At 38.8% G+C, this 24,353-nt stretch overlaps 1 protein-coding gene across 1 annotated transcript in view; it reads left to right on the forward strand.

Moving 5' to 3' along the window:
* Positions 1-1,821: 1,821 nt before the first annotated feature.
* LOC134542908 (protein gooseberry) overlaps positions 1,822-24,353 on the forward strand; it is a 173,790-nt gene continuing 151,258 nt past the window's right edge. Inside the window, exon 1 of the mRNA XM_063387494.1 lies at positions 1,822-1,876. Within this exon, the coding sequence (XP_063243564.1) occupies positions 1,822-1,876 (55 nt within the window). The remainder of the gene's footprint in view (positions 1,877-24,353) is intronic.

The following is a 24,353-nucleotide window of genomic DNA, read 5'->3' on the forward strand; positions in this document are numbered from 1 at the left end:
AATCAGAGAAGCAATGTTAAGGCACAGTTGTTTGGATTCTATCATATCGTGAAATTAATCCGCGAATTTTTCCGGTCTCTAATTATTGAATAATTCGAATCTCAAATTCAACGTAGTTAGCAAATTATCATATATGTAGGTTAGTAAATACACCATGTATAAAACTGTACGCGATTATAGGCATACTGGAAATTTAGACAATAAATTTAAATGCAAATTGACACCTTTGTCGTAAGAAATTAAATTCCAGCCAGAGCAAAAAATATTTTTTGATTGTGATGGCACATAATTTTATAACGTATAATTAGCTATGTGAGTTTGCGAGTTTTTGATGTACCGATAGCATCACTTAAATGACGGTTAATTAACAACATTTGAGCAAAAGACAAACTGTTAGAAACAACTTAAACGTGTTTTGTCATGCACAATAATATAATTCAATGTTTTCTAAACATTTTCTACTTGTCCTTGTAAATATAACAGTTACCAGGGACCTCCCATATCGCGTTATTATTTAGAGTCAGGCGTGAATGCATTTTATCATATGTACACACAACTGCCTTATCATTGGGAAAAAGGTATTTTTGACAAAACCCAAAGGTCAAAGTTAAAAAATGACCGAAGCCAATGCAATCAGGTCTGTGTGGAGTTCATTCTGGTGCTAGAAATAACATGTATTTAGTACCTATTTCACGCAATTTGGCTTCGTGAGTCAACAAATATTTTAATGCACTTGAGAATGCGCCAGTTCAAGCTACGAAAATTATTTACTGTCATGGAAATCTATTACTACAAAAGCAAAAACCTGTTTCAAAAAATTTTACTTGAGTATCTTTTACCCCTCTCCAACACTGTGAGGAGCAAAGGTTTCACATCGTAAACTACATCGAACACACGGACGCGTTAAATACTCCGTGAAAAACGGAACGAAACGATCCGAACGCTCTCCAAAGCCGTTTCGTCTCCCAAAGCAAGGCCGGCGACGAGTGACAACTAGCGCCTCGTAGGGCGATGAAAAAAAAGGCCCTGAGACCCCGAAACGTGGCGTGTCTTTCCCGCTGGCGGAAAAGGGGGGGGGGGGGGATATTACGAGCATTCCGAAACGGAAAATCCAAATTTCACATTTCATTCGTCTCCAGTCCACTAACCAGAATGCCGCACGGGGACGATGTTATTCATCGGGTTGCGAGGCGTAAAATAAAATAAATATACATAAAAAAAGGTAAGTAGATGAAAATGGGCGTGTGGGAGTCGATAGTTTGTCGTGTAGTTCTTGCGGGCTCTAACACATCTGGCGGTACTATTCTTCCTGATAGTCCGATGAAGTCTGGTTTGTGGAGGGGGAGATTCTGGAGGGGAGGGTGATAAAGGTATGTTGGAAGGGGGGAGGGTGTAAACCTCTTCTTAGAGTCGCTCAGCAAGCCCCGCCCCCTTTCGCACCTCGCCGGCCAATGGCGGCCGCCGGAGGGAAAGCGAGACCGCCCGGCTGGGAGGTGGTCTCTCCGAGGAGGGGGCGTGGTCCCCTCTGGAGACTGAAGAGGACGAAGAGAAGAGAAGGAGATAAAAAGAAAAGACCGGAGACGGGTGGGGGGAGGTTCCCGCTCCGGCGGGCGGCACCCTTCGGACCTCCGGGGTGGACGGCGCGCTAGTCGGTGCCCGGACGCGATAGCTGTCGGTGTCTTGTTCCTGCGGGAGAGACGTCGGCGACCGTGCGCGCGAGGACCGACACGCCCTCCCCCCCCGGGTCGCTCTCCAGCCTCTCCTCGGGGACCGAGTGGCGTCGTGACGCACCCGGTGCTGCGGACGCCACCTCCGCCTGCGATGGCCGTGTCGACGCTCAACATGGCGCCCTACTTCACCGGATACCCCTTCCAAGGTACGGCCGCATCTGGAGGCGAGACGCGCTGCCAATCCGCGCTGTGTTTCGTGAAGCACAACCAGTAATCCTGTCACTGCTGATTGGTAAACAAACTTCCAGTGGTTGCCGGTGTTGGCAAACAAATACCACGAGGTGCTTTGCAAGTTGACAGTTGAGAAATGGGCACCACTGTTACTGCTTCTTGAGAATTGCCAAATTTCAGACAGGTTACCTAACACAGACTAAACGTACCACCCGCGCTGAGGGAAATAAAATTGGGCCGTGTCTCAATTGGCCGAGAGTTAGCTTCCTATCGAACTCAAGAGTTGGTGTCAGAACCACGCCAGAGCGAGAGAGGAAGCTATCTATTTTCAATTTGTCTGAGAGGGCGCGAAAGACCGAGATCACGAGAGAGTTAGAAACCGTGTGGTCTCTAGCGCTCTCTGACGCCAGCGCGTTACAGAAGGTTAACAGTTGCAGGAATTGGAAAATTTTAGGAATGAAACTTTCATTTCATTCAAGTGCCGAGTTTCATCTTATTTGTATTTAAATTTAAAATAAAACTTTTGTTTTTGTTATTACGAGTGCTCGAGTATTTACTAAAAGAAATTTCAGTCTTCAAAGGCTGCTTTGAAACAAAAAATTGTGGAACCTCAAATTACTATTTTGGTTGTTTACGTACGTACAGCCAAAATCACAAACTTTATGAAAAAATTTCATCTTTATTGTTTTTGTTATGTTCGTGTGTTAACCTTATAGACTAGCGCATTGTCCGGAATTGAAAGAACGAGAGATTGCGGAACAGTTCTCTTCCGAAATGGAAAAACGGCCTACGTCAAAACAACAGAACAGAGATGTAAAGAGCAAATTCTGTTGTGGCCAGCGCTAAATTATTTACCAATATAAACTCTACCAGCCAATAGGCTACTTGATGGTGACAAGAAATTGTTAGTAAAGCTTCCACGAATAGGCTTATTAATGGCGAAAAATTTTTTCTGTTATTTATTAACAGTTTTTGTATACCTAAGACTAAAAAATGAATTTTTGTTGCCACCAAAAAACTTTTGTCATGGTGAACACTGGTGTTATATATATATATATATATATATATATATATATATATATAAAGAATTCATAAGCTAACAAAAAAGGAGTGATCTGCTTCAGAACGTTCTAAATCATTGTTAATTCATTGGTAAAGAAAAGTCCACTATAGGTATAAAGAATTTCAATCATAATTAAGTCAGTGGACAAAACGTACTTAGAACACCATAAAGAGGACTAGGAGTTTTAGGCTTGCACTCGAAATTTAATCTACATACGAACCCTCAGGTGTCTACACTGGCCAAAAAAAAAACATTTGTGAAAGTTTTGTATCCCTAACTACGATTAATCCACAAATAGCGAGTTAAAAAATGTCTTATAGGTTACGTTATCACTTAAAAAAATAACTTACAGCCGTTAAAATTACAATTTGTCCGATTATATTAACCCGTCAACTATGATGCAAAGTTATTTGTATTAATATTAGTTTTAACAAATTTTAATCATACAGTACAATATATCTACATATTCATTAGTAAATAATACAAATAAAGACAACGGACGTTTTAAAAAAATCACTGGAATGTCACCTGCAAACAAATGGCATAATTTTCAAGTCGGTCCAAGTTTTTGTAAACTAATATCAAATTCAATAATGTTTACAGTTGTATTTTTAGGTTTATTTTTTTTCAGAAAAGATCCTTAAACTATATATTTTCTTTATGAGAAAGAGACTTTTTATCATGTTAATGGGAGAAGTATAGAGACTCAAAATTCACGTAAAATGAAAGTAACCAGAAAACGTTTCCCGTCACCCTTTCCTGAAAAAATGATTTCCATAAAAATTGTTTGAAATACACACACTTATCACTATTAAGGTTGGAAAAAAATATTTTAAACATAGTGTAGTTATTTTCAGATGACTCACGTGCGTTTGTTACTCAACCGCATCGTTTGAGCTATCTCCCCTCCCCTTTAAATTTATTCCCAATGCATATAGAACATATAAGTATATTAAAGACACTAACAGCATATGATTAAACATAATTTATGGAATATGTGTTCATGAAATACAGTATCCGCTTTACGTGTGGAATGCCATCGGTGCGCATTTAGATTTTACAGAATATATTTTCTTTCCCTCGCAAATATGAGCTTAAGTTATTTACAAGATACGTATTATACATTATGATTAAAAGTGATTTTATAAAAAAAACATCGTGCATACCAAATAACTGTTTTGAAGCTATCACGAAAAGGGTCAATTGCATTCAGAATCCTACTTCAAACTATAGTTTTAATAATTTTTGGTTTTACGTGTTATGAAATAGTTTTTTTTATAATAAATATCCAAATCACTAGTTGAAATCAGGTGAAATATTTTTAATTTACGAATTATGTGTGGGAGACATTTCGATTATAGAAGAAATTATGCAACTGCGTTTTCATGAACCGTATATCTAAAATAATGTAACAGTTTCTTTACATACAACTAAAATAAATAATAAAATAAATTTTTTTGTTTGTAACTTTATTTTTGACTGCATATTAACAACGAACTTCAAATCTTTGCATAAGTCACGAAAAACCTCTAGCTAATTGTTATCTATTATTGAAAGTGTTTTGTAAAAAATTGGCAAGCTTAAAACAATTAACTAGGTAGGCCTATTGTGAATTTTGTAATAAAATATAGGAACAATGGGAAAAAAATATTCATAGAGAAATATGGAGACAAAAGAAAGCCATTCCATTAAAAAAACCATCATTACAATATTAGTAAATTTGGCTCTTTTTAACAATACTATAAAACTTGATTGCTTTGCGTATACCACATGTCTTATGTAAGTTAATTTCGGACAATATCTAGAATTTACTATGCCAGGAAAGGTTCATCCAAAAGATTTACAATGTTTGTTAATTTTTTTGAATTTTATAACATAAATAAACAATGAATAAACGTAACATTCATAAAGAGATATGTGAAGAAAAAAAATCCATTAAAAACACATTACAAAATTATTTATTTTGGTGTTTTTAACGGTACTTTAACACTTGATTATCTACGTATAGCAAATGTCTTATTTAATTTAATTTAGGAGATCACTATGACGATATAGGTACTTCTGAAAGTTTGACAATATTAATTCAAAATATTTGCCGTAAATTGTGAACTGACAAAGAACAATCATATGTGAGTTTCCTTTGTTCATAGAAAGATATTAAAAGAAAAAGAAATATACATTACTAAATCTTATATTACACTGTCGTTATTAAAAAAAAATTAGTAAAAAGAAAAATGTATAATATAGACAGCTACATGTGTTACATGTGAATTTTCCAATCGAAGATAATATACTAAAGCAATATGAGATTTCCATTCCTGGCACAGCAAGGATACATTTTAGTGAGGATGAACATGTTCGATAATCACAATGAAACCTTTTCAAATAAAAAAAAAACATTGTTAGCTTGAAACGTTTTATACTTAACTGTATTGTTAAATAGACGATAACACTGATTTTAAATTACACGTACAATAAGAAAAAAATACAAGTTGCATCAGCACTGCCGTAGGACAAAAATGTGTGCTAATAATTAACTATTCCACCATTCAAACACATTCGTAAAACAGTTAAAACATAAAAAAAGTATTAGTATTAGAACTATAAAGAAAATAATATTACATGCATTACAATAAAAATGATGTTTAAGTCTATTTATTTATTTTTGCAGATATTTTACCCCTTTTAACTTGGTAAAAAATTTTGAATAGAAATAGGCATTTATAACTTAAAAAAATTCGTTAAAGTATTTGCATCATTATGTATAACTGACATTTAAGTGTGTTGGCTACCACAAATTAACACAGAAGTTGCACTTGTAGGCAATAAGTGGCACGTTAAGATAGTTGTGAAAATCACCATTATCATTGTATGTTAGAAATACCACGTTATATTTAGTCCGCGCGTCTGTCAAGCAAGGGAGTTCAACTAATTGAAATCTATCATCCAATGTAGGTACCTACTTGCCAGCGGGATCTCGAAACTTTTAAGTAGGGACTCTCTTTATAACTTCGCGTATTTTCTGATTGTCAGGATGAACTCCACACAGACAAGTCTGTCTCTATTGTTCACTGGCTGCTGCCACATTTTACCTTCCGGCCGGTTTGCGTGTGACTGGGTCAGTTGAATTTTTATAATGTTATTGGTTTCTTTTCTTTTCTTCCTTCTGGGAAGTGTTAAAACTATGCATATGGTTCAAATGAATTTTTGAAGTGTATAATGGTATGCATTATAGCATTTCTACCAATAATAACATGAAATTTGCAAGCCTTTACAGGAATTAAATTATTAATACACAAATATATACATGCAAATATAACAAATGCAGTTTTATGCCTAAAGGGCATATATACAGATTGTCTAGTTCCTTATTGCCAAACACTGGAAATCAATAGTACGGTTCAAAAGTAAAAAAAAAAAAAATGTCTTTTAGTAACTTTTCGAAAAAAAATTCGTTCAGGAAATATTTCAAATTTTGGTGTGAGGCTCACGATTTTAAGGTCCATCTCACGCCCTCACGCCAAAATAGTGTTTCCTCACGATTTTTTGGGGCCCCAAGATTTTGTTTGTAAAAGTTACAAAACAAGTTTTACGAAAGCTTACAGTAACGAGTTTCCATCAATACTCGAGTCACGTAAAGGAAGCAATTTTGCGTTTTGTAGCATGTGCCGTGCTGATTTTTCTATATCGTATAGTGGAAGAGGAGACATTGTGAAACATGTCGCTACAAAAAAACACAACTAACACGTGAAGTGTATTGCTTCCAATAAAAAAATTAATTTTGCTGTGAACAGTGATAATAGTGTTACACGAGCAGAATGTTATTTTACATCTTTTTTAGTTGCGGCCCTGCATGATCACTACACGACAGCGCTAAATTATGTTCAACTAAATTTAAATCTGCAACCTATAATTTGTTGAAATAAATTTTGAAGCAGAGACCATGTAACATATGTACAGGTATGTCACTTAAATTTAAAGATTCTCATTGGTTGTTTTTTATATATAACTTGTATTTATGGGCCTGAAAATTTTTATCGAGGACCTCATGATTTTTTTAATTTGAATGTTGGCAGGTCTGCTTATGTAAACCCTAATAATTTCATAAGCTACAACAAATCAAATTACAACATTTAAAAGCGATAATTTTCTAATCAAAAAATTGTATTTATAATGTTTGAAATCAATTTTAAAGTTGTTCTACATAATATTAAACATTGTACATTGTACATTACTTGATTGAAAAAAATTCCATTTAAACTAGATTTTCTATCATTCACTCATTTTATAAACATACTGTAACATTACTTTCATATGTGAATATTCCAGTAACAAGTCCATTATGAAGATGTTTTCGTGAAGTTTACGAGTAGCAGGTATTAAAATAAATTCCAACAAGCATACCAAAATTGTTTACATTTTCACTGTCTGAACTCTTCAAATGTTGAACTGATGTTGGCTTGACATTAAGTGACTGACGGAAAGATATATCTTAATAAATATATAATTAGATTAATTTTAGCTGAAGTGTTTCTGAAATTATAACCGGCTTTATATTGTAAGGCAGTGAAACGTTTAAAAACCCAAAATATCATCAGAACTATGGATTATATAAATATTATATTTTTTTGTGCTTTGCAAACTTTACAATTTATTTATAGAGTTTGGTCATAAGGAAATGCGATGGCTTCTGTTACATATGCATCGACATACATGAATTCACACATACACATACATACATACATACATACATAACTTACATACAGGACCTATATTTGTTCTGTACAGATTGAGATTGTGGTACCTAAGCTAAAATATATATTTATTCACCCTAAAGTCGAATCTTCCGAGGAAAATGTAAATGACCCACCAAGGGAAAATATAAAAAAAAAAATACCATTTTTGTAGTATCTTCTTTATTTTCCCCTGCCGCAGCGAGAAGAGTTCTTCGGTCCAAAATGCCAGGTTTACAAAACTCTGTAAGAAAGCCATTTTGTAACAGCTTCAAGTGTTTGATCTACGGCCTTCCACTGCTTTTGTACGTATAATCTTCCAGGGGGGGGGGGGGGGGGGGGGGGAGTCAAAGGGTTTATCGAAGCGTGAAATAAGATCCATGATGACGAAGTTAAAAAAAATATATCTCAGGGTGGATTGGTTGAGGGGGGTTCCCATCTTGGTTTCGAAATGCCACTCCCACAAGTCGCCATCCTCGTGGAAATGTTCTCGCCTCCGACGCGTTGCCGCGGCGACGAAACAGAATAAAATAATGAAAGTCACCTCCCGCCCAGCGGCGGGTCCCGATAAGAAGACAGTGTTGAGCCGCGCGGGGGGCGATAAGGGCGACGCCGACTCGCGCATCACACGCCTCTTCGCCTCTACGCGCGGATCCAACAGCCGACGTAGCTGCTCCGGCAGCGAACGAATACTCGCGGCGTGAGAGATCACGTGCGCTTCGCGCCGAGAAATGTAATTTAAAACAAAATTTGCTTACATTTATCAATCTCTTCATACTGTAGAGACACAGCAAATAGTTTGCCAACATATATTCGACGTCATGAAAATAAAATAACTTAATGATGGAAATTTTACTATGAAATCTTAAATCTTGAATCAGCTCAATAAGGTTGTTATTTTGTAGGAAGTATTTACAGATTGATTTCAGTCAGTTAGGCAAAAATTTCACTTTAAATTTCGTGTCCGAGTTTTGTACCAAAAGTGTATTTGCACCATGACAACACATGAATATGCTAATTGCCGAGGTTATGTGCTACACTTCTCTGGCGAGTATTGAAAGACTTACCTTCTCACTTTTTTTTTTTCGCCGGTTGCAAAGTAATTTGCAGCGCTCTGAAATCTAAAAGTTTTGTCCCAGTGAAGCTTTCCGCCGGAAACATTTCTCCTTTCCTTTAAAGGTCTTGCGACGAACAACTAAACTCGTACGACTGAATCACTGATTTGAATCAAGTTAAAATATATGTTGTGATAACAGGTGGTTACAAGCTGGTAAATCGGTGGCTTTACTATGAACCTACAGTTCAAGAGAGCAACTCACTGGACAACAGGTGAATTCCTCTTATGAAACAGTTGCGGAAACAAACTGTAGATATCCACTGATTCGAGTGAAGCGATTTGAAGTGTTTCACTAATATGGAACAGTTTTAACTAATTCGAATCTAGTGTGTGTGTTCTTCACTCTTGTGTATAGCAAGAAACAGAACACGGCCATCGATATTAGGTTATGGTTAAAAAAAAATTAAGTTATTTCTTTAAACGCTATAAGTAGGTTCAGAACAATAATTTATCCAATAAAATAAGTAAAATGACGTAATAAATACATATCGTTTGATATCTTAATATCGCGCATCGTAAAACCGTTTATAGGAATTTACCAAATTAATTAGTTTTCATAAATTTTAATATTACTTAAAATTCTACACTCCATAAGCTATGGCTTCTTATGCTTATTTTATGGTTCAGTAAAGTTAAATCAAACCATTCAAAATATGCGAGTCTTTTTTCGGTCGCGCACATTTCGCAATTGTTTGCGACTGAAAGTTGTCAACTGATTTATTTTTTAACTTTTTATGTTCTTACAGGAGGTAATGTTTCTGCACTATGGCGGTTAGAAAGTGATATATATATATATATATATATATATATATATATATATATATATATATATATATATGTTTACCCATTCTGTAGGACACGTAACCGATCCTTTGATTATATTTCTCCGGACACTCACTGCAAAACTCACCAGCCATGTCCGATTAAACTTCAGATGTTCATGAAGTAAAATTTATAAAATGCTCAGCCGCGGGGGAAAAAATTACTTCTAAAGGGTAATTAGGATGAAAATAGCAAAAATAAAAGTGTCTTAAGAATATATGCCTGATTTATTAGAATAACGGATAGCGTGCAGCGTATACCTGGCGACATACGTATAAACGTTGCCCTTAAACGAAGGTTATTACATAAAAATGGCAATTTATAAACTTTGGAGGTGACTTTAAGCCTTAAGAGGTGCTCGTAAAACCCGCTCTGTTGCGAGAAAATTCTATGTGTTAGTTAAAACTCTACTTACTTTAACAAAAATACAAAAGTTAATAAAAAGTTCTTAGTTTAAATGCAACATTTTTTTTCACCTCTACTCCCGACCCTCTATCCAAGTGAAGACGAATAAAATGTAGGCACTCACGACAAGCTGGACATCCACAATGAAAAAAATTGAACGGAGAAAGATGAACAGAATATTTTTTTTATAGTTAACGTTAACACTAACCAATAAACTTCAGTATTAACGACAGAAAAATCCACACGCAAAATATTCCAACCCGTAGTTTACAAACAGTTCTGTGTGATCATTTATGTGGCACCCGAATCTTAGCTTCCTTTATTACCTAAATGCGTATGCCCAGTTGCACCATTCTACTCTTCGATCCGCTAGCCAATGATCACCCGAGAATGGTCATAGGATCATTTTTTTCTCAACGTTGCGCCAACACATACTGGGACTACGATCTTCCTTTGCGTGAATCGAAGTACATACGTTTTAAATATGTGGCAACTGGCGATAACAATGTCGAATAAATGTCAGATACATTTATATTGGTGGACTGTAACTATTTTAAGTCGGTACAATCGATTGGAAAGCAAATGACTGGCGAGGTTGCCACGAGATAGCTGCCTCATCTGTTTATTTTTTAAAACTACTTATTATACATACTGTCATTTAAAATTTATTACAAAAAAAAGCAGTCTGAATTATTAATAGGTTTCGTTAGAAATAAACCACCTCTATTTCATTTGGAAATTAATTTTGACTAAACAAAGAGATTTTTAAAAATAATTAAAGTAAAATAACGAACATTTAACACGTAATATATGAATATTTCATATAGTAGGTGGTTGAAACACTAGAAAGAGCAGCATTTTTCTTAAATGTATTATATATATACCTGAATTTTCGTGATTCATTTTCCAGTATTTACGCCTAGCTACAATAAAATCTATAATAATTCAGTCATTTCTACTCGCGCTGTGTAAATCCAAGACCATTGTCATAAACTGCAAAGAATCGTTTATTCTCCACATTCCCAGTGACCTTCGCTCAGACCACAAAACTTAATGGAACAACATAAAATATGGTCCAACTACGATCATATCAGTTAATGAAACGAGATCACGCTGGAACTGTAATTGCGCAATTGGCCGTTACACAGAAACACTTTTTTTTGTACTTTATTTCAAAAGATTCCTTTTAAAACCACTTGCCAAAAATAATTTGTAATACTACAAGAAAACTACTGTACATTTTTACAACACATTTCTGTGGTTATTTTTGCTGTAAGAAATACGTTTTTGGAAACAACACTGTGTATATATGTATATATATTCACGCTTACGAATATTGTTAAATATTGATTGGTGTTTAATACGATCATTTTTTTAAACCATGGGAGAGACAATCTAATATTAAACAGCTAGCATTTATTTTTAACATGCTTATAAATATGTGCAGTTAAAGCTGGAATGGTTTACAAATAACTTCAACTAATGAAGGAAATGAATTAAAGGAAAATAATCTGAACCCAGTAGTAATGGGAACATTTTTGTAGCTATACAGTTGCTTTCATGTAAATGTAGAAATTTACAAATATCTGTAATTTCACATGATAATTTCAATTTCAGTGGCCCGAAAACTAAATATTTCCTCAGCATTAGATCCTGCTATTTGAGGGACTAAAGGCCTGACTACAGCGAACTGACGTTATAAAAACATGTAAATTTGAAACAGCATAATTTTTAAGCCAGCCACTTTGGTTTTGCTGTTCTGACAGCACGTACATTTTCCTAAGCTAGGTAGTAAGACAATATTTGAGAAAGAATGTACACACGTTTTTGTCGGTAGGTTGTATTTATAAGTCTCTGCTTCAGTTCAATTACCACAACTTCATTAAATCCATTAAGATAAATGTTTTTTACATAAATTAAAATTTTAATTTCGGACATCAATTCAGGAACCTTAATGAAGATGAGCTCAAATGTAACAAAAAACCTTTTGACCATAACTTTGCTACTAATAAAGCTGTTTGGTAAATTCATTTACTGCTGATGACAGCCATTGACGGCATTTTTATGGTGTGGCTAACACTATGGAATATGATTCCGAGGCGTGACTATTTATAATTTGAAACGTCTTATGCAGCATTGAACATAAATGTTCGTGTTGAATACGAAATGTGAGCACTTATTGCACGTTTCTTTTTGCCTGTCTAAACACAACTGTAGGCCTACACAGTAAACAATAGAAAATTGTAATGTTACAATATATATTTTTTTAATTACAAGAAAAATGATGCTATAGCTACAGAATGTTAACGGGAGAGCAACTCTCTTGACGAAATTCTTAAAAAAAAAAAAGCTAGTCAATTTTGATATTTCTCAGTTTGCCATGGGAATATATGTCCTAAAACTACTTTTTTTTCCGGTACATACACAATAGGGAAACTGTAATTACATAGTCAAGCAATATTACATCACTCGGTAACTACGCCTACCGTCCAGGAAGCTAACGCAAAGTTCAATGTGGGGTTTGACTGGCGACAAGCACAACAAATTACAATACAATCATCTAAATTGTATTTAATACTAGACTGTAAAAAAGTGTTGGTACTTTTACAATGATAGTCCTTGTAAACACAGTTGCCAACAAAATCACTGTCTTGTAGTTTTCCAAGTGATATCGTTGGAAACTGGATTTCCAAGGATTTTCCTTGTAAAAAGTACAAAACATTACCTACATTGTAAGTAAAATTTATTGGCAGTAGGCGCAACTCCCTGCATCCATTGGCCATGGTATGAGCGCTAACAGAAGTTCTGTATTAATAATTTTTTTTTAAATATTACTGTTACACTTCTTGTGATTGTTAACAATACAAAGGATTACAATTTTCTTTGCAACATTACAAACATTTCTACTATTACAACAAAAAAAAACTAGTTTCAATTACACTTTTTTTTCACTATGTAGCCGAACACTTTTTCTATGTTATTCTCTCCAAGTGTAAAGGGGTATGGGGTAGGCAAGGGTGTGTACGTGCCAAAACACAAGAGGTTCAAAAAAAGTACACATTCATTCATAAAGTCCGCTCACTGTCAACAAATACAAATTGAAACATTGAGTGATTAAAAATCGAAGAATATCCGCGCCTTGTGGATCTATGAAGGACAAATTCCCATTGTCATGGTTCACTTATTCATAGGCTGTGAACATAAAAATATTGGCAATAAAATGAAGTGTTAAAGATCTATTAACCCCACATAATAAAAAAAAGCAGTTTATAACAGGGGGTTAAAATGCTACTGGGTATTTTAATCCATTTCATACATCACTATAAATAATGCTTTATCAAACGGCTCCCACAGACTACTAAACTATTATTGGTAAGCACGCAAAAACTCTGCATTTACATTTATGAGTAACGATTAGAATTAGAGCTTGGAAACACAACGAAAATAAGCAGTGAATAAATTAATGAGCAGCGTATGTATTGTTTGAGATAGGTGTTACGGTAACTACCGCGGAGTGTGCCGTGACTGTAGCCGTGGCTGCTCGGCTCGTTCAGTGACCGCTCCGCAGCTCTTGACGGGACGAGCGAGGAACTCGCTATCGCCGCTCGCCGCTCGCCGCGGCTCCGGGAAGAGACGGAACTCGCTGACGGTCGCATCCCGTCGCCCCGACGAGGACTCGCAGACTTCCTCCCAGGCGTACCCGCCTTGCAGCTCGCGTACTGGCACACGAACCAGCTGTGACGTCTCTGCCGCTCGCTGCTCGCGGGCCGAGCGAGTGACCTTCACCGCCGCCGCCGCGCTGCAGTGCCTCGTCCTCTGCTGCTCAGCCCGGGAGCCATCGAGCTCTGGCGGACTCCCCTGGTTCCTCGCTCGTCCAGGAACTCGAGTCAGCCACGGACGTCGTCGGATGTCCTCTCTCGTCAGGCAGCCACCACTCGTACTGACGCTCGCCGGGCGAGTCCGAGACTCAAACCAGCCGCTTTAATGCTCGTGCCACGTCCCTGCCGTCACCCTCAACTCGTTCTTCAAAGTTGTTAACTAGTTACTCACTGAGCGAGTATTCAGTCGTCTACTCCGGACTTGCACCCGGAACCCTCGGTACTGGTGACGTCGGTGCCGTTGGTCCCGTAGTGACAGTGATGACGCCGTCCCTCAGTAGGCGTGGCGGGCGGGCAGAGCTTCGCCGGGTCTCTCGCGGAGGGCGCTGACGGCGCGGTGTCGTGGAGCGTCGGTGCCCGTCACTATCGTTTCTGCAGGGACAACATTCTTCGTAACCCAGAATAGTCTCTGTTCCGCTGGTCCAAGCTGTGGGGAAAGCATATGCACCGGACGAAACTTTCGGTGCTACGTAGCTGCCAAATGAACGAGAACGTTCTTATTCAAACTCGCTCAAGCTTGGCGGGTCCCCTAACCCTCGCACTGGAACAGTGCAGTGGGTTGCGTCCATCCAGGGATGCGACGAAACACTCTTTATACTCGCACCATCACGTAGACAAAAAACGTCGCGGGTGGGTGGAAAACACCCGTTACCGCATACTGACACATTTTAAGTAGCGGTTTGGAACAGACTAGCAGGAGTATTTTTCGTAAACCAATACGTGCTCATCAAATTAAAAAAAACTGAGAAAAAATTGCATATTCGTAAGATTCCAATTTCAACATGCTCACAATCCATGCAGACTGTTAGAACAGGGATGGTTATCTGGTGGCTTAAAATTCAGCATTAAAATTCGTCCTTGAAACTTTAATTAAAATTTTACTCTTATTGCGCCCCAAGAAGTTTAACTTTTAATAATGATCCTGTAAAACTAAAGCGTGATTAGCATTATACCAGCAAAAATAATTTTTAGATACACAGATAAAATGGTACTCTTATAACACTGTTTAACAATACTGATATACACAATATAATTGAAGTAATACTTACTTGAAAAACACCGTTTTCTTGCTAACATAGCCCATGGCACGGGGCACAACAATAAGCTCAAACCCCGTTGTGTTGCCCTGTGTCCAAATACTCCCTTACTAGATGCCAGCAAGTCGGGTGGCGTCAGGCGCAGGCGGGTCCCTACCGCCGCGACCTGCCTATCCCTGCAGCATGGCTGGGTTCAACCTGAGCCACACGCCACCACATGGAGTCTGCTCAAGGAGCGTTCAGAAACGTTCCATTATAAAATTCCCTTAAAATTTCAAATCCACCGTGTCTAAAGATGTTTCACTTCAAAAACAGGTGACAATTCTCAGTAAAAATGAAAATGTTTTATTAAATTAAACGTTTTTATTTATTATTATAAAACGCAACATCTTTCACGTCAGCACAGTCCTCGAAACTATTACACGATTGCTCCTCTCGCCTGCTCGAAGTTTTGCCTACGTTCAGGCGCTACCGTTGAGAATTCGTACTGTGCCGTTTATAAAATTATTTAAAATTATAAGAATTTTTCTTGAAACTTATATAAAAAGTTTTGATAAATTCAATGTACTAGATTATAAATTTAACCTCGCAGATTTTCAAACAATAAAAAATCAATTCCATTTTTTTAGTTTACGAAGAACATCAATTCAAAATCTTTTAGAAAGTGAGATAACAATAACTGGAGATTGTGATAACAAGCTGTTTATGACTAATAGAGAAATTCGCTTAAAAAAATTGGTTGTAATCAATTTAAAGTCAGTGTTTTTAATGTTTGAAATGGACTGAAAATTAAAAAAATTCTCCAAACGAATTTTAATGAGTATTTTCCATTTAGAGTGTGATATATCATTCCAAAGGTATTGGGTTACATACCAGTTGTCTGCACTATGAAAAACATAAATAATTATGGTACGTTTAAATTGACCATCTTCACCAAGAAATAAAAAAGACTAATTGGAACTCCCAAAAAATTAAGAGGAAAGCAGAATATTTAATTTTAAACCACCAGCTATCAACAGGCTGATTCGCCCAAGTGTAAAACAAGTTTATCAATAGCAAAAAAGTAAATGTTTATTTAGAGCGACGCTTATTACGAGACAGCGATGGAAAGAGGGTGCGTCATTTTAGAGCGATTAGGCTCCATCGAATTTAGCTCATTAACCGTACGTTTTCGGCCCGCCTGCCGCGATGAAAACCAACCTCTTTCCGTTTCTCCCCGCTTCGACGGCGTCCCTCTTAATCTTCGTTACCGGGCCGCTGTAATCAAAGGACCCTAATTTGTAAGCGGTTGATTGCCCGCCGAGGCGCTCTTTCGCCTTGGACGACCCGAAAAAGGGCAATTTCCACAACAGGCTTGTAAACATAGTGGGCGCACTATCGGCAAGCGCTCCAATCCGCTTCCAGCTCTGCGTCCTGTCATCAACCACTCGCGAGACTGCGACGCTATTCACTCTGTATGACCCTGACCGGGGATTAACTTCCACGCCCTGCGCCCAGTTTGCAGCATTTTCAGAACTCCCGAGGACTACTACCAGAGACCCGCATAAGAGATGCGAGTGGAAACATTTCCAGAACTCCCGAGGATTACTACCAGAGACCCGCATAAGAGATGTGAGTGGAAACATTTCCAGAACTCCCGAGGATTACTACCAGAGACCCGCATAAGAGATGTGAGTGGAAACATTTCCAGAACTCCCGAGGATTACTACCAGAGACCCGCATAAGAGATGAGAGTGGAAACATTTCCAGAACTCCCGAGGATTACTACCAGAGACCCGCATAAGAGATGTGAGTGGAAACATTTCCAGAACTCCCGAGGATTACTACCAGAGACCCGCATAAGAGATGTGAGTGGAAACATTTCCAGAACTCCCGAGGATTACTACCAGAGACCCGCATAAGAGATGTGAGTGGAAACATTTCCAGAACTCCCGAGGATTACTACCAGAGACCCGCATAAGAGATGTGAGTGGAAACATTTCCAGAACTCCCGAGGATTACTACCAGAGACCCGCATAAGAGATGAGAGTGGAAACATTTCCAGAACTCCCGAGGATTACTACCAGAGACCCGCATAAGAGATGTGAGTGGAAACATTTCCAGAACTCCCGAGGATTACTACCAGAGACCCGCATAAGAGATGTGAGTGGAAACATTTCCAGAACTCCCGAGGATTACTACCAGAGACCCGCATAAGAGATGTGAGTGGAAACATTTTCAGAACTCCCGAGGATTACTACCAGAGACCCGCATAAGAGATGTGAGTGGAAACATTTCCAGAACTCCCGAGGATTACTACCAGAGACCCGCATAAGAGATGTGAGTGGAAACATTTCCAGAACTCCCGAGGATTACTACCAGAGACCCGCATAAGAGATGTGAGTGGAAACATTTCCAGAACTCCCGAGGATTACTACCAGAGACCCGCATAAGAGATGAGAGTGGAAACATTTCCAGAACTCCCGAGGATTACTACCAGAGACCCGCATAAGAGATGTGAGTGGAAACATTTCCAGAACTCCCGAGGATTACTACCAGAGACCCGCATAAGAGATGTGAGTGGAAACATTTCCAGAACTCCCGAGGATTACTACCAGAGACCCGCATAAGAGATGTGAGTGGAAACATTTCCAGAACTCCCGAGGATTACTACCAGAGACCCGCATAAGAGATGTGAGTGGAAACATTTCCAGAACTCCCGAGGATTACTACCAGAGACCCGCATAAGAGATGTGAGTGGAAACATTTCCAGAACTCCCGAGGATTACTACCAGAGACCCGCATAAGAGATGTGAGTGGAAACATTTCCAGAACTCCCGAGGATTACTACCAGAGACCCGCATAAGAGATGTGAGTGGAAACATTTCCAGAACTCCCGAGGATTACTACCAGAGACCCGCATAAGAGATGTGAGTGGAAACATTTCCAGAACTCCCGAGGATTACTACCAGAGACCCGCATAAGAGATGTGAGTGGAAACATTTCCAGAACTCCCGAGGATTACTACCAGAGACCCGCATAAGAGATGAGAGTGGAAACATTTCCAGAACTCCCGAGGATTACTACCAGAGACCCGCATAAGAGATGTGAGTGGAAACATTTCCAGAACTCCCGAGGATTACTACCAGAGACCCGCATAAGAGATGTGAGTGGAAACATTTCCAGAACTCCCGAGGATTACTACCAGAGACCCGCATAAGTGATGTGAGTGGAAACATTTCCAGAACTCCCGAGGATTACTACCAGAGACCCGCATAAGAGATGTGAGTGGAAACATTTCCAGAACTCCCGAGGATTACTACCAGAGACCCGCATAAGAGATGTGAGTGGAAACATTTTCAGAACTCCCGAGGACTACTACCAGAGACCCGCATAAGAGATGCGAGTGGAAACATTTCCAGAACTCCCGAGGATTACTACCAGAGACCCGCATAAGAGATGTGAGTGGAAACATTTCCAGAACTCCCGAGGATTACTACCAGAGACCCGCATAAGAGATGTGAGTGGAAACATTTCCAGAACTCCCGAGGATTACTACCAGAGACCCGCATAAGAGATGTGAGTGGAAACATTTCCAGATCTCCCGAGGATTACTACCAGAGACCCGCATAAGAGATGTGAGTGGAAACATTTCCAGAACTCCCGAGGATTACTACCAGAGACCCGCATAAGAGATGTGAGTGGAAACATTTCCAGAACTCCCGAGGATTACTACCAGAGACCCGCATAAGAGATGTGAGTGGAAACATTTCCAGAACTCCCGAGGATTACTACCAGAGACCCGCATAAGAGATGTGAGTGGAAACATTTCCAGAACTCCCGAGGATTACTACCAGAGACCCGCATAAGAGATGTGAGTGGAAACATTTCCAGAACTCCCGAGGATTACTACCAGAGACCCGCATAAGAGATGTGAGTGGAAACATTTCCAGAACTCCCGAGGATTACTACCAGAGACCCGCATAAGAGATGTGAGTGGAAACATTTCCAGAACTCCCGAGGATTACTACCAGAGACCCGCATAAGAGATGAGAGTGGAAACATTTCCAGAACTCCCGAGGATTACTACCAGAGACCCGCATAAGAGATGTGAGTGGAAACATTTCCAGAACTCCCGAGGATTACTACCAGAGACCCGCATAAGAGATGTGAGTGGAAACATTTCCAGAACTCCCGAGGATTACTACCAGAGACCCGCATAAGTGATGTGAGTGGAAACATTTCCAGAACTCCCGAGGATTACTACCAGAGACCCGCATAAGAGATGTGAGTGGAAACATTTCCAGAACTCCCGAGGATTACTACCAGAGACCCGCATAAGAGATGTGAGTGGAAACATTTTCAGAACTCCCGAGGACTACTACCAGAGACCCGCATAAGAGATGCGAGTGGAAACATTTCCAGAACTCCCGAGGATTACTACCAGAGACCCGCATAAGAGATGTGAGTGGAAACATTTCCAGAACTCCCGAGGATTACTACCAGAGACCCGCATAAGAGATGTGAGTGGAAACATTTCCAGAACTCCCGAGGATTACTACCAGAGACCCGCATAAGAGATGTGAGTGGAAACATTTCCAGAACTCCCGAGGATTACTACCAGAGACCCGCATAAGAGATGTGAGTGGAAACATTTTCAGAACTCCCGAGGACTACTACCAGAGACCCGCATAAGAGATGCGAGTGGAAACATTTCCAGAACTCCCGAGGATTACTACCAGAGACCCGCATAAGAGATGCGAGTGGAAACATTTCCAGAACTCCCGAGGATTACTACCAGAGACCCGCATAAGAGATGTGAGTGGAAACATTTTCAGAACTCCCGAGGACTACTACCAGAGACCCGCATAAGAGATGCGAGTGGAAACATTTCCAGAACTCCCGAGGATTACTACCAGAGACCCGCATAAGAGATGAGAGTGGAAACATTTCCAGAACTCCCGAGGATTACTACCAGAGACCCGCATAAGAGATGTGAGTGGAAACATTTCCAGAACTCCCGAGGATTACTACCAGAGACCCGCATAAGAGATGAGAGTGGAAACATTTCCAGAACTCCCGAGGATTACTACCAGAGACCCGCATAAGAGATGTGAGTGGAAACATTTCCAGATCTCCCGAGGATTACTACCAGAGACCCGCATAAGAGATGTGAGTGGAAACATTTTCAGAACTCCCGAGGACTACTACCAGAGACCCGCATAAGAGATGCGAGTGGAAACATTTCCAGAACTCCCGAGGATTACTACCAGAGACCCGCATAAGAGATGCGAGTGGAAACATTTCCAGAACTCCCGAGGATTACTACCAGAGACCCGCATAAGAGATGTGAGTGGAAACATTTCCAGAACTCCCGAGGATTACTACCAGAGACCCGCATAAGAGATGTGAGTGGAAACATTTCCAGAACTCCCGAGGATTACTACCAGAGACCCGCATAAGAGATGAGAGTGGAAACATTTCCAGAACTCCCGAGGATTACTACCAGAGACCCGCATAAGAGATGTGAGTGGAAACATTTCCAGAACTCCCGAGGATTACTACCAGAGACCCGCATAAGAGATGTGAGTGGAAACATTTCCAGAACTCCCGAGGATTACTACCAGAGATCCGCATAAGAGATGTGAGTGGAAACATTTTCAGTTTGCATAATTTTTTGGAAAAACAAAACCACATATTTTTTAGAAGTTTCTCCTTTTGAACGTTTCCATCATCGTTTTACGTAATTAAAGATTATATGTACGTCATAACATGGTATCTTTTTTGCAGATTGGTAGGTATTGTTAAAATGACCAATTTTTTTTTTCATATCAGTTGGTAGATGGTAGCATGGTTCGTATCTCACTCTTTAATGTTATGTAAGCCGTTATGTAGTAAAAAATATATATATTTTTATTTAGTTATATTTGTATAAAAACGTCAGTACAATTTGTTTGTGTTTTTGAGTCATTATTGGGTGGTTATTGATTACTCGGACTTCTGGGCGTGTCAAAACGTTTTATACTTTTACAAGGCTAGTCTTGGAATCTCAATAGCCAACTATATCACTTTGTAAAATTGCAAATGGTACAAAGCTCTGCCCTGCAGTTTTACAAGTGTTATTGTTGGCAATTGAGTTTCCGAGAACATTCCTTCTTGTAAAAGTACAAAAATTACTTATAACAGTGATTTTTTTTGAGCGAAATAAACTGTGAACATTTATAGATTTGAGGGGCCAGTAACAAACACCAATCGATTGGCAATCGAATTTAAAAATTTCGAATTAGAGTTGGAGAAATTATTTGGAAAGTCGTGTGAATTATATCAACTGTCTGCACTGTGGTTGGTTTTCCTTCGAAGTGGTATTTCAACTCCACTCAAGACTAATGTGGATGCATGTGCCTAGCTTTGAAACTTACTCATTCCTTCACACCTTTACGGTGTTAGTTACGAATAATGGTGTCGAGCTGTTGACCAGCACCATCAAGCTCGGATAAATTAAAATTTACTGGAAAAAAATTACGGGATTCACCTAGCATGCAAACGTCTTGTTCCTGTGGGAACTACACATGTGCGATAGAGCTACAATAGTTTTACTAGCACCGTCAAATACCGCTGGGTCAAAGGCAAATCTGGCCAAATCACGCTGTTAAAACATTTTTCACCCTAAATTTACGAATAACGCTGGTTACTAATTATCCAGAAATATTCGTTATTATAAAGATTCTGAGTTTGAACATGCAATAAGTGAGGCCTGAAAATTCCTCAGTATCTTTTGAAAATTGAATCGCTTCAAGTCATCGGGACGTCTTACGTGTCGACCGGCAGTGCAAGAAGCCTGGTGGAACTTCCGTATCGTGGAATAAAGAACGGTTGGAGGGAATGGGTAGAATTGGAGTGAAATGAAGTGTAGTCTCAAGAGACGGCCACACAACAAAACGTGGAGTTGGACTCCGAATGAAACTGTTGGTACTGGCCAAAGCTAAAAAGGAACCATCATAGGTTTGACACGGATTAACTCCGGGAAAATAAAATGTTGGATTTTTAAAATTTATTTAAGAAATGAATTTTCATAAACTATGTGGCATTTCTTCCTCATCACAAAATATACTTTTCAAACAAAGGATGTTTTACCAAAATATTTCCATGATACATTTTCGAACGTGACAAGTTTTTGTTGGTTGTAGAACTTTTTTCTGTTAAATATTGTCCAGTGGCTAAGTGTTCCATCTTAAAACAATTATTTATTTATTTCTATAATAATTTGTTCAGCTCCAACTTCGAAAGCGTACAGCAGCCTTGAGGAAGCACTCTAGACCGTTGCGAGATACGGCAACAGAACTAACCATCCGCCCCTCAACGTGTTCTTAAGATACTTTTCGTTAAACAGACCCCACTCGGATATCTTGAACAGTTTTCGAATCGCGTTGTTTCTTCTGAAGCTCTGCATACCGTATGTGTGCCCAGGTAAAAGGCCCTTTAAAGATGCGTTGAGGGCATATGGGTGATTCTGTTGCTTTAAAACAGTATTTTTAGAAGAGTGAAAAGGTTCAAAACGCCCTTTTTTTTCAGAATAATTTTCAAACATGGATAAAAAAAAACCGGTAGAGATTCTTGAAAGCACCCAAGGGACTTGCATTACACCTTCATCCTCGTTTGCCCGCCATGTGACGTTATGGTCGCCGCTCAGATCTCATGGCTTCCCCGCGCGCCAGTCCAGAGGCCTCCCGCCTCGCCAACACAGGGTACGTCCCTCCCGCCACCCCGCGGCGGCGGACTTCACAGGCTGGGAGATGCGCATCGGCATGGCATGGCGATTCGCGGCGAAGGTCCCGCGATTCGATAGGTTTGTCTTTGGGCGAACCTGCTCGGACCTGCTCGAACCTGTCCGGGCCCTCGCCTCAGATCGTATCCGGGGACCCTCTGCTGGTTCGCTCGATCCAGTCGCCCCGTAGACAAGAAGAGAGAAAAAAAAATAGCGACTCGAATGCGTCGAAGTGGTTTGAGGCTACTCGCAAACACGCTTAGGCATGGTTTTATACACCGCGTTGAATCCATGTTTTTTTTTAAAGGTAGATTTCAACGAAAGATTACCACCTATTGCTGAAACCAAGATTGTTTAGCGTATTCATTGGGTGGCAAAGTAGACTTGAATCACATATGTATAGGCCTACGTCTAATTCACGTTGATGTTCCAGGCTCGCTCTTGGCAACCCTGAGTCAGTTATAAACGAGGAGAAGAAACGGTTACCCATTCACGTGTAACCCGCCAAAGGACGTGAACGTATTATTAACCAATGAGCATTCATAAAAAAAACCTATTTTCTTCCCTGTACGTGCTTATTTATTCTACTGAAAACGGAACACACGCAGAAAACATTTTTTTTGGACTTAAACAAAATTTTCTTTCGGAAACCAGTTGCCAAGATTATTTTTAATACTACGAGAAAACTACTTTAAATTTTTACAAAACATTGCTATGGTTATTTTTGTAAGTATGAAACACTGTTTTTGAAAGAATACTTTATACACGCACATTCATTTAGTTAGTCGTGCTTATTAAAATTGTTAGACATTTATTGTTTGATAAAATAATTTTTATTTAAACTATGGGAAATATAATCGAATATTTAATCGGCTCTTTTTTTTACCATGCTTATAAATGTGCGCAGTTAATACTGGAAATCCATTCAGGAAACGTTTACAAATAACTTTAACTACGGTAGTTACTGGGACAAAACATAACATAAAGACCCGGGCAAGTATTTGAACCCTTTATATCTACGGTCACTTTTTTTTTTAATGATGCAGTTGTTTTGATTTAAATATACAAATTTACAAATCTCTGTAATTTTACATGGTAGTTTCAGTTCCATTTACACACACACATATATATGTACACACATACAGCAGAACTCTGGAGTGTAAACCCAGCGTAGCTTGAAGATGATCGAGTTTTCTGCATCTTCGAAGAACTTTTCGTTTGTTTCCTCAGTTAAAGTGCTGCGGGGCCGCTCTGAGTCACAATATCACCTTAAACATTACGACATTTTTCTCTCTCGCAAGTATTTGTTTGTTTGTATTTTGAAACATGACAAAACTATTTACCATAAATAAAATTACTGACATTAACGTAAAACCTTTTTTTAGCTTATTGACTTTTGATATCATAATTATTATTTTTTGAAGTTTCAAAAAAAATACATTTCTGAAATTAAGTAGCTGTAATGCAAAATTATTTTCAAAACAAAAAAAAATAAATTATTAGACTTTAACATTGGCATTACATTTCATGTTTGGGATGGCGAAAACCAATTTTAAAAGAAAAATGTATTGAATTTTTTTTCTTACACTTCATTTTATTTCGCTTTTGTGAAGAATGATACGCACATAACAGGGCAAGACTAATTTTTCATCC

The sequence above is a fragment of the Bacillus rossius genome, assembly GCF_032445375.1.
Source record: "Bacillus rossius redtenbacheri isolate Brsri chromosome 9 unlocalized genomic scaffold, Brsri_v3 Brsri_v3_scf9_2, whole genome shotgun sequence".
NCBI classification, from domain to species: domain Eukaryota; kingdom Metazoa; phylum Arthropoda; class Insecta; order Phasmatodea; family Bacillidae; genus Bacillus; species Bacillus rossius.